The sequence below is a fragment of the Sceloporus undulatus genome, chromosome 6 (assembly GCF_019175285.1).
Source record: "Sceloporus undulatus isolate JIND9_A2432 ecotype Alabama chromosome 6, SceUnd_v1.1, whole genome shotgun sequence".
NCBI lineage: Eukaryota > Metazoa > Chordata > Lepidosauria > Squamata > Phrynosomatidae > Sceloporus > Sceloporus undulatus.
Genome location: NC_056527.1, coordinates 148,049,148 through 148,060,328, shown reverse-complemented (window position 1 = coordinate 148,060,328; position 11,181 = coordinate 148,049,148). Strand labels below are relative to the sequence as shown.

Genomic DNA, 11,181 nt, shown 5'->3' with positions numbered 1-11,181 from the left:
ACCATAAGATGAACCTATCCTGGGGTTTTCTTGGCAAGAGTTTGCCATTGCCTTCCCCTGAGGCCAAGAGAGGGTGACTTGCTCAAGGTTTTATGGCCTAGCAGGGAATTGAACCCTAGTCTCCAGATAGTCCAACACTCAAACCACTCTGCCATGCTGGCTCCTGCCTGTTAAATAAGCCAGTGGGGATGCTTTCATAGTTTTGTTTTTACTTTGCTTGTGAAGTGGACATTGTTAAAATGGTTTTAGTTCACCTTAACTCTGGCCTTTGAGGCCTGAACCCCCATGCTCTTGCCGCTTGCAGGATATAGAGCAAATTTAGTATGATAGAAGAGTTGGCTTGATTGTTTTTCAGAGAAAGATTGGCTTTCTCCTTCCTTTCACCTAAGACCTTCTTCTTCAGGCAGGACTTTGGTTGAAAATTTATGTAACAGAAAATGTTTGTGGCGAGGTTGTATGTCTTATCGTTTTTATTTGTGTTTTCATATTGTTTTGTTCTCCTTGTATTTGAACTGTTATGTAATCCTTTATTAAAGTGTATATAAATAATCTGTTAACTGTAGCCTATTTTTAAAATTCTGTAGGCCTCCTTAGATCCTGCATAGGAAAAAAAGGCAAGATATGAATCAAATCAATAAATCATAAGGGCCTTTTGTAGTGTTGTACTGGTTTCATTATTTGTTTTAAGGAGATAAATGGTTTTAATTCTGTTGTTAGTTTATGTCGTTGTGTACTTTCAAGTCATGTCTGACTAGTGATGACCCTAAGGCGACCCTATCATGGGGATTTCTGAGTGTGTGACACACCCAGTGTAACCCAATAGGTTTTCATGGCCAACCAGGGAATTGAACCCTTATCACCAGAGTTGTATTCCAATGCTCAAACCACACTGGCTTTAAACAGTTTAATAAAGTTTTAATCTTAGCTTTTGTATCTTTTTAACCATATGTGTTTTTATTGTGATGTTTTGCAAGCCTCCTTGAGTCCCAGTCTGGGGGATAACTAGGGCATAAATAAAAGGGATGCATGGAGGGATGGAGAAAAGTTGCTGAGTGAGATTTGTGCACAGAATCTCTTATGAAGCTTTTTATGTTGTTGAAGTTGGTGAGACTTGCTCCCAGTGGTACACCCTGATCTTTAATCTATCTTTCCCTGGGTGCAAACCCCATTAAACTCCAATCCTCTGATGTTTAAGAAGAGTAAAAGAGCCCTGAAACTGGATCAGGCCAAAGGCCTCTCTACTTCAAAACGATACTCCTGCAGTTAGCCATCTGGATGCCTTTGGAAGCCCACAGGCAGTACCTCAACACAACCACACTCCCCTGTTTGTCTTTCCCAGTAGCGGCTGCCTCTGCTTACTTGACAATGGGGCACCATTGGGACTTCTGAGTAAATGTGTGTCAGACTGTGCCGTTAGTCAGGCATGGTGCAATGCCGTTGTTTAACAACTAGCTTCCTCTTACATTGGGGTTTCCCCCCTTCAGTCCGAACAACCTCTGCCCCCCGCCCCCCCAATAACAGCCAAACATCATATTTTCCAGATCACATTTTATGCATTTCTCAAAGTGAGCACATGGCTCTGGAAGCTCATGTGGTAATTAATTCTTCAGCTTTATACCTCTGGCTTCTGTGCCCAAAGGATATTGACCTTTATCTTCTTTGCTGTGAAAGGAAGACGAATTAGTCAACTGCAACATGAACTGGGAGTTATTTCCTCTTCCTCAGTCATAGCACTTTAGACTGTCCTGTGTTGCAGCTGTGTTTTTTCCTCTCTCAGGCTGAAAACATCCTTCATCCGCACCCAGGCGCATAGATTTCTTGCTACTGCTTGCAAAGGCAGCTTGAAAATGTAAGTCCCATCATGGTGGAGTTACCTTTGCTGGAGGTAAGCAGAGGTCAGGCAACTGTCACAAGGATATTGTGCCTTGCAGTGGAGAGAAGCTGAACTAGATGCCCCCAATTGTAAAAATGCTCTGAATCCTTAGCATGCGAGGACACAAACACAGCAGCTTGGTCATTTTCATCTTTATGTGACTTATGGAGGAATAGCCATATTGTAGACATGTTTGTGTGCATGGCCATGTGTGAGCTTTTGTGTGTGTATATACCCTCTACTCTTTCTGGATATATCCATCTGTCCTTGTAACATCTTCCATACTTCTACCTCTCTCTTTTACAGGCAGCAACACACCAGGACATGACGTACTGGCTTCAAGAGCTTCAGCAAAAGAGATGGGAATATTGCAATAGCCTTGATGCAGCTAAGAGGGTCAGTCGAACTTCACCTACACCGGGCGACTTCTCCAAAGGACTTGTGGCCAAAGACAATATTGGTAAATTGACTTTAAGCGGTACAGAGAAAATGGATTCTGTCATTGCTTATTATTCAGCTCTAATGGCTCATTTAGGAGTGACTCTGCTATTTTATCCTACCCTGTAATTCTTAGCATGGGTTAGAACCCATCAACCATTAGAAACTAGTTTGGGAGATATTAAGGAAGTTGAAGTCCCTTTTGCACCCACAAACCACTCCAGGATGGAAGGGGAAGCTGCACCAGTCCAGAAGCTGGCATGTGAAACTCCTTTTCACTGGTCTGAAACAAGAAAGCCCATTCATGCTTACTTTCCTTTTAATTTTCAAGTTTACCAAGTAGTGGGCAGTAGATGTAAAATATACTGGGATGTTTTGTATGGGGACCATTGTGCTATCCACTTTTGCCAAGTTATTCTAATTGAAATTTAGAACTTTCTCTGTTTTTATGATAAATTCTCTCTCTGTGTTGTGTTTCCTTCTGGCTTCATTCCGACAATTGTTTACATACATGACTTTATGTAGTAAAATTACTCTGCATTATTATGAATACTAAAGAAATTGCTTTCATTCATGGCACACCTTGATCACAATGTCTAATCATTCAAAATGAAATTGAACTTGCCATTTAGTTAAACCAGCATTTAAGTTAAATTGCACATATAATTGATATAAGGAAGTATCTTTTACTAAAGCAGCTTGTGTGTAGGTAAAAGTGTTAGGTTTACACAAAACTCTTCTTCTGAAGAGATGTTTTTAGACAGGCCTGATAGACACAATGGAGAACCTGAGCTTTTCATGCTGGTTGTGGCCTGCAGAGTGCTAATGGAATGCTATAGATGTTCCAGTGTGATAAGTAAACTTGCATGGAAACATTGACTGTAAAGAAGAGCAGCTCAGACACAAGCTGCTTCATTGTGAACCACCAGCTGTCAGGAAGCCACAATGGGGGCACATTGTATGATAAATATTTTGAGAAAAGTAAGATTGTTTGCATCAGAAACTGGGAGGCAGTAGTATTTTCTTTGGTGGTAAGCTTTTGCCACTTTAGTGGTGAGGGTGGTCTATGTGGTGTACAGTCAGCCCTCCATATCTATGGATTTTTTTATTCACAGATACATACATCCATATATATATCCCAAATGGCAAACCCTGGTTTTGCCATTTTATATAAGGGACATCATTGCCCCATTGTATTTAATGAGACTTGAGCATCAGTAGATTTTGGTATCTAAGGGAGGTTCTGGACCCAAACCCCAGTGGATACCAAGGGCCTTCTGTATAATACAAATAGTTGTGTGTTCAGAGAACTTTGCTTCTTCCAAGCTGAAAGATGACGCCCCTGATGGAAGTTTTTTGTGCATCTTCCAGTGCTCCAGCATTCTTGTGGCTTTTGTGCTGATGGCTGTGATCTAAGGGAAAGAACTCACAGAAATGTGATGTGGCTTTGCATTCATATCCAGCATAAAAATAGGGAGGTATGGATTGTCGACCATAAAAATAGAGAGGTATGGATTGTTAACTAAGCAAGCATGAATGTTCTTTCTTGGGGATGGCAGGGAAGGTTGCTTGACTTCATCCAAAAGGTTTCTTGCTTTAGCAGGGTGCTGGGGCCTTTCTGCTGTAATGGAAAATTTTGAAGGTGTGTCTGCAGTTCTAAATTTCCTCGCCTGGAACAGTTGTTTTCTGGAAGCCTATGTTGCACTGCAGATACTATGTTCACATTGGAGTCAAGGAGGCAGTGCTTGATACAATTGTTTGTGAAGTGGAATATTTGATGTGTAGAAGTACATGAAGGTGAATCCAACATCTGCAGAACATCAAAAGGGATTACGAGGCGCTTGGTAGGAAGCTGAAAGGAATAGATGTACAGGTTGTCATCTCGTCTCTTCTGCCAGTCGAAGGGCACGGTCCAGGAAGGGAGAGGAAAATAGCGGATGTGAACAACTGGCTTCGCAGATGGTGCGCCGAGAATGTTTGGATTTTGATCATGGGGCGGTCCATGAGGAGGACTTCTTGGAACGGAACGGGTTGCATTTCCAGCCAGTTGGAAGAAATGTTTTTGCCAACAGTCTCAAGAACTGATCAGGAGGCTAACTGAGTTCCGTGGGGAAGAGAGACAATATTAAGGAAGGGCGAAAGAGGCTGAGAAAATAGTCAAACAGGCAAGAGAGAAACAAGAAAAAAAGTGCAAGGACCCAACAGTGGGAGGCAAAAAACTGCACAAGCAGCAAGTAAATGGGACCCGTGGTCTGCGATGTCTCTACACTAATGGCACAGAGCATGGGAAATAAGCAAGATGAACTTGAACTCCTATACAGCAAAGCAATATGATATAATAGGCCTCACTGAAACCTGTGGGATGAGTCTCATGATTGGAATGTGGAAATAGAGGGGTATAACCTTTTTAAGAAAACAGGCCAAACAGGAAAGGAGGAGGAAATGCAACATCATATGTCAGAGATATTTACACCAGTGAAGAGATTCAGGACACCCAATCATGGAAGCGGGTGAGAGCGCTGGATAAAAATTAAAGGGGAAGGAAAAACAAGGAGTTACCGGTGGGAGACTACTACACGACCCCAGTCAGACTGAGGAATGGATAATGCTTTCTAGAACGATGAACCACACAGCAGAAAAGAGAGATGTAATAGTGAGGGCGACTTCAACTACCGAATTTGCTGGAGTCAACCAGCCAAATCCTCAAGGTCTAGAAATTCCTACTTGCCGGAAACATTTCATGGTCCAAAAGGTGGAAGAGGCAACAAGGGGGTCAGCTATTTTGGATAATCCTAACCAACAAGGAACTTTTAATGGGTATAAGTGGTGGGATCATTAGTGGAAGTGACCATGTTCTCCTGGATTTTGTTATACAATGGAAAGGAGAACAGCATAGTCAGACACGACATCCTAGACTTTAGAAGAGTAATTCATAAACTTAGAGAAGTGGAGGGTGATCCCTGGTCAGAAATACTAAAAGGGTAGGGAGTTCAGACGGAGGAGGGTTCTCAAAAGAGAGATACTGAGGCACAATCTCAAACAGTTCCAGTGAGAAAGAAAATGGGAGATGTCTCAAGAAACAGGATGGATGACTAAGGAACTTTCAACTGAGCGAGTTTGAAACGGAACAGTTAAGAAATGGAAAAGGGGGGAAATCACAAAAAAGGAATTCAAGAAATACGCAGGCATGTGTAGAGGTAAAGGCAAAAAGCTAAAGCACAATGGAAACTCAGCTTGCTAGAGAGGTTAAAAACAATAAAAAGGGCTTTTTTGGATATGTCCACACAAAAGGAGAAAAAGAAACGGTAGGCAACTGCGTGGAGAAGATGGCAAATGCTAACAGAGGACAGAGAAAAGGCAGAACTCCTCAACACCTCTTTGCCTCGTCTTCTCAGAAAAGGCAAAGGTGCTCAACTGGAGGATAAAGGAGCAGAGGACAGAATAGGGAAGTTCAGCACAGAAGAAGTAAAGAGATAGTAGAGGAATACCTTGTTAATCTAAATGAATTTTAAGTCTCCAGGACCAGATGAACTACATCCAAGGGTACTAAAGAACTGGCAATGTAATATCGGAGCCATTGGCAAATAATCTTGAAACCCTGGAAAAAAGGAGAATCCACAGACTGAGGAGGGGCAAACTTGTCCCCATCTTCAAAAAGGGGGAAAAGATCCCAACAATTACCGTCCAGTTAGTCTGACATCAATCCCAGGAAAGATTCTGGAGCAGATCATTAACAGAGAATCTGTGAACATCTAGAAGGCAATGCCATAATCACAAAAAGTCAACAGGGTTTCAGAGAAACAAGTCATGCCAGACAAATCTGATCTCTTCTTTGATAAAATTACGAGCTGTTAGATGAAAGGAAGCTGTGGAAAGTATATCTTGATTTCAGTAAGGCCTTTGACAAGGTTTCCCATGACATTCTGCAAACAAGCTGTAAAATGTGGGCTACAAAAGTAACTGTTACATGAGTTGTAATTGTTTGACCAGCCAAACCCAAAGGATGCTCAACAATGGCTCTTTTTCATCCTGTGGGGTCCAGTGGGGTCCCACAGGGCTCTGTCCTGGGCCCAGTGTATTCAACATCTTATCAAATGACCTGGATGACGAATTGGGAGCATACTTATCAGATTTGGCAGATGACACACAAATTAGAGAATAGCTAATACTCCAAAGGACAGGATCAAATTCAAATGATCCTGAATAGACTAGAAAGCTGGGCCAAAGCTAACAAAATGAATTCAACACGGAGAAAATGTAAGGTACTGCACTTAGGGCAGAAAAATGAAATGCACAGATAGTAGATGGTGGACACTGGCGGAATGAAACTACATGTGAAAGGATCTGGGAGTCCAAGTAGACCACAAGTTTGAACATGAGTCAACAGTGCGATGTGGCAGCTAAAAGGCCAATGCAATTTAAGCTGCAATCAATAAAAGTATAGTGTCTAGATCAAGAGAAGTATAGGCCACTGTATTCTGCTTTGGTCAGGCCCCACCTGGGATACGTCAGTCTGGGCACACAATTTAAAAAGGATGTGGAAAAACTGGAGCATGTCAAAGGAGAGCAACAAAATGGTGAAGGGTCTGGAAGCCATGCCCTATGAGGAACGACAGGAGCTGGGGCTGTTTAGCCTGGAGAAGAGAAGGTTAAGAGTGATATGATAGCCCTGTTTAAATATTTGAAGGGATATATTGAGGAGGGAGCAAGCTTGTTTTCTGCTGCTGCAGAGACTAGGACCCGGAACAATGAATGCAAGCTACAGCAAAAGAGATCCACCTCAACATTAGGAAGAACTTCCTGACAGAAGGGCTGTCCGACAGGGGAACACACTCCCTCGGAGTGTAGTGGAGTCTCCCTCCTTGGAGTCTTTAAGCAAGAGCTGGATGGCCATCTGTCAATGGGGATGCTTTGATTTGGAGTTCCTGCATGGCAGGGGGTTGGACTGGATCGCCCTTGTGGTCTCTTCCAACTCTATGATTCTATGATCTTGAGGGCTCAGGGTAACCTGTGGGTGTATGGGGCTTAGCACAAAGGAGAAGAGTTCTTCTGTTCCAGGTTAGTGCAGACAAGGGAAAGCTGCCTGGGGATGTGAATGAGGTGAGGTTTACAAGGTCTACCATTCAAGGAAATGGGCTTCAGGTCTATCAGCTGATTAGCAGATGGCTGCAGGACTCAAAGGACAGTGTTGAATGAGTGTGCGAAGTTACCAAGGGCATAATGGGATGCTGTTGGATTGGCACTTAAGATACTAGCTAACCACCATGCTCTGGACTCCTTTTGAGAGCAAAAGAAGAAAACCTCCCTACCTGAAGAAACCCTCCGTAGATCCCCTGGTGAGGAATAACTACAGACCGGTCTCCTTATTACCATTCTTGGGCAAGGTGATAGAGAGGGCGGTTGCTTCCCAACTCCAAGCTGTTTTGGACGAAGCCGATTATCTAGACCCATTTCAAACTGGCTTCAGGATGGGATACAGAGTTGAGAAAGCCATGGTCGCCTTAGTTGATGATCTCCATCTGGGCATCAACAGGGGTAGTGTGACCCTGTTGGTGCTCTTGGACATCTCAGTGGCCTTCGATACCATCGGCCATGGTATCCTTCTGGAACGCCTGAGAGAGTTAGGTATTGGGGGCACTGCGCTCCAGTGGCTCCAATCCTACCTCTTGGGAAGGTTCCAGATGGTGAGGCTGGAGGACCGCTGCTCTTGTAAAAAAGAGCTGACATCTGGCATCCCCCAGGGCGCCATCCTGTCCCCCATGCTATTTAACATTTACATGAAGCTGCTGGGACAAATCATCCGGAAACATGGAGCACGGTGTTATCAGTATGCTGATGACACCCAGATCTATCTCTCCATGTATCCAACTGATACAGTGACTAAGGAAGGCACCTCTCCTCTGGATGCCTGCCTGGGGTCAGTAATGGGCTGGATTAGGGAAAACAAACTCAGGCTGAATCCAGAGAAAACAGAGGTACTCGTGATAGGTACCCCAGGTGCAGGCAGGGAGATTTGTCATCCAGTCCTGGACGGGGCCACACTTCCCCTAAAGGACAAAATTTGCAGTTTGGGAGTATTCCTGGACTCATATCTACAGTTATCATCTCAAGTAGATGCGATGGCCAGGAGTGCTTGGTACCAGCTTTGGCTGATACGCCAGCTGCGTCCCTACCTGGACCGAAAGGACCTTGAAACTGTAGTACATGCACTGGTAATCTCTCGTTTAGATTTCTGTAACGCGTTCTACATGGGGCTACCTTTGTATCAAGTTCGGAAGCTTCAACTACTCCAAAACGCAGCAGCCAGAGTGGTCACTGGGACCTCAAGGTCAGACCACATAACACCTGTACTAAAATCTCTACACTGGCTGCCAATCAGCTTCTGGGCCCAATACAAAGTGTTGGTGATTACTACCTTTAAAGCCCTTCCTGGCTTGGGCCCAAGTTGGTTGAGGGAACCGCCTCTCCCAACATAATCCGCCCCGCACTCTCAGAAGAAGTGGGAAGAATTTACTTGATCATCCTAAAGTGAGATTAACCAAAGAGCATATTCGGCAATGGCCCCTACACTTTGGAATAACCTTCCGGAAGAGCTCCAACTCACTTCCACCTTGGATGCCTTTAAGAAGGCACTGAAAACTTATTTATTCTGGCAAGCATACCCTCCTGATCTTTTATAGATTTGATGAAAAAAACTATCTCTCGAATAGGAGTACTTTGGGATGTTAATTTGAGATTGCATGACTTTTATATTGTGATTTTAATAGTGTTATTAGAATTATTGTTGTTGAACTGTATAATCTGACTGTAATCCCACTTTGATCCATCGGGAGAGGTGGGAAAACATAAATAAAACTTATTATTATTATTATTATTATTATTATTATTATTATTATTATTAGTGGGGTGGGGGAATAAGGTGTGGGGCCCATTATGAATATGCCTTTAGTACTCCCTGAATTAGTCTGTCTTTCATGTACTCTCTTGATCTTGTACACTTTTATACAAGAGTAGTGTGTGTGTTTTGAATGGAAGAATGCTATAATTTTGTGAAACATAAGTTGTGCTTACATAGTGCTATAATTGATTCTTAAATCGCCTATTGTAATTAAGTCATACAAGATTATAGCATGCTAGAATCTATGAGAGATGCTGGTACTCTTTTGATTAGCTTCTTCTTTCCTGTCCTCAGATAGTTGGTATCTGAATTTGTTCTAATTTGCAAATGGTAATTAACGTGTATAACATTGTGGCCTAAAACCAATTTGCACAACCTTTTGAGGAGGACATGTGTCAATGTTGCTTCTACAGCACTGAATTTCCTGGATTGTGGGCTAGTGGTGGTGATGACCTTCTGGCTGCCTGGAGTGGCCAAACAGTAATTTTAGTCTAAGGATTTGACCCTTGCTCGAGTTCTCCCATTGCAGCATGGTAGAAGTCCTGGGAATTTCCCCTCTGTAAACACTGATATGAAGTGCTGGTGGGTGTTAGTTTGCATTACTAATAAATGGTGGTGTTTCTTGCCCTCAGATGTGAATATCCTGCCTCCAAATGCCTCAGCAGAGAGAGCCAGGAACATCCTAGCAGTAGAGACGGCACCCACGGAGCTGGTGGGAGAACAGGCGGCATGCCAGCCAGCCCCTGGCCAGCAGAGTGCCATTAACTTTTCTCTCAAGCAGTGGGGAGCGGATATCAAGTGAGTATTGTTTATACTAATATGTGCTGTGTTGTTTGATAGCCCTCAGCTGATGAACTTGAGAGAAATGCTGCTTTAGCATTGGAAACCTGGTTTTCTTATGCTGTTTAGACCAAGACTAGGGGATAAGCAGTGAACTTCCCCCCTCCCCAGTAACTGATTGAGAATTAAATCTGTTAGCAACTTAGCAACGGAGATATCTGGACCAAGGTTTCCAGTAGCAAAGTCCAGTGTGTTCTCTGCTGCTCCCATAGTAACCTTCCTATATTGATGGAGGGATGTGACAAGGAGAGTGTAGGCAGAGTTGTTTAGTGCTACCTATGGTGGCCTTAACTATAGGGCTGGGCAAAATTTGGCCTATGTGCTGCATGTGGCTCTCAGGCCTCATTTTCTGGCCCCAGAAGCTCCTACCAGTCCACCAATGCCCTTAACCCCCCCCCCCCCAATTTATTTATCTTTTCAAATTCAGCATGATTTTCAGGTCTTTTTTTGATAACAAGCACCACAACCTCAGACAGAACCCTCTTGGGACTCTTCCTTCTCTGTCAGACTTTTCAAAATGGTATCAGGAAGTGAAGTAGTATCACTTCTGGACATCATTTTGTGGAGGACTCTGATGAAGGTAGAAGTATTTTGGAGCACTGTTGGGGTGTGTAGCCCATGCGGGGGCTGGAAGGGGGAAATTAGCCTTTGTTTCTGTGCCCACCCTCTCAAATGACAGAGGTAAAATTAGGGGAGACCCCATAAAGACGAACAGGTGGCATGTTTATTTCAAAATAAACCTTTTGAGGATTGCTCTGCATGTTACAGCATACTCTATACTTCCTCTTGTTGAGAGATCCTATATAACTAAAATAATAAATTTTGTACAGTATTTTCAACTATTTTTATAGTATTGCAATGTTTAGTTGCAATGAATGGTAGATGGGAAGTCAATACTATTATTCCCTATCCTTATAGCACACTTGGAAAATAATGAAGTAATTTAGGAAAGGAAGATGCTTGTTAAGGCAGCTAGCATTTATTTCTTTTGAACTCGGAACTTCTTGATTTAGAGCTCAGTCTCTTGGCCAGTCCACTCCACCAGCTCTCTTAGAATCAATGAATCATAGAGTTGGAAGAGACTGCAAGGGCGATCCAGTCCAACCCCCTGCCATGCAGGAAATCCAAATCA

At 43.2% G+C, this 11,181-nt stretch overlaps 3 protein-coding genes across 5 annotated transcripts in view; 2 read left to right on the top strand and 1 right to left on the bottom strand.

The window, feature by feature from the left end:
- MINDY2 (MINDY lysine 48 deubiquitinase 2) overlaps positions 1–11,181 on the bottom strand; it is a 689,230-nt gene that overhangs the window by 17,530 nt on the left and 660,519 nt on the right. The gene's annotated exons all lie outside the window — the stretch shown is intronic.
- Positions 1–11,181, top strand: part of MYO1E (myosin IE) — a 568,767-nt gene that overhangs the window by 1,966 nt on the left and 555,620 nt on the right. The gene's annotated exons all lie outside the window — the stretch shown is intronic.
- On the top strand, positions 1,714–10,041 carry LOC121932605 (TBC1 domain family member 2B-like). Of its 2 annotated transcripts, none has more exons than XM_042471420.1 (3): positions 1,714–1,849; positions 2,180–2,333; positions 9,842–10,040. In XM_042471420.1, the coding sequence occupies exons 2-3, from the start codon at positions 2,198–2,200 to the stop codon at positions 10,009–10,011; spliced, it is 306 nt and encodes a 101-aa protein (XP_042327354.1). In that variant the 5' UTR covers positions 1,714–1,849; positions 2,180–2,197; the 3' UTR covers positions 10,012–10,040. The 2 variants fall into 2 exon arrangements, with proteins under 2 accessions (XP_042327354.1, XP_042327353.1); XM_042471419.1 differs by having other exon boundaries at positions 1,847–1,885; positions 9,842–10,041.

Bases quoted from the DNA above. Each gene is read 5' to 3' on its own strand.
- LOC121932605 (XM_042471419.1), top strand. From the start codon at position 1,862: ATGGTGGAGTTACCTTTGCTGGAG. The intron at 1,886-2,179 runs GTAAGCAGAGGT...TCTCTTTTACAG, and splicing joins TGGAGTTACCTTTGCTGGAG to GCAGCAACACACCAGGACAT. The intron at 2,334-9,841 runs GTAAATTGACTT...TCTTGCCCTCAG, and splicing joins TGTGGCCAAAGACAATATTG to ATGTGAATATCCTGCCTCCA.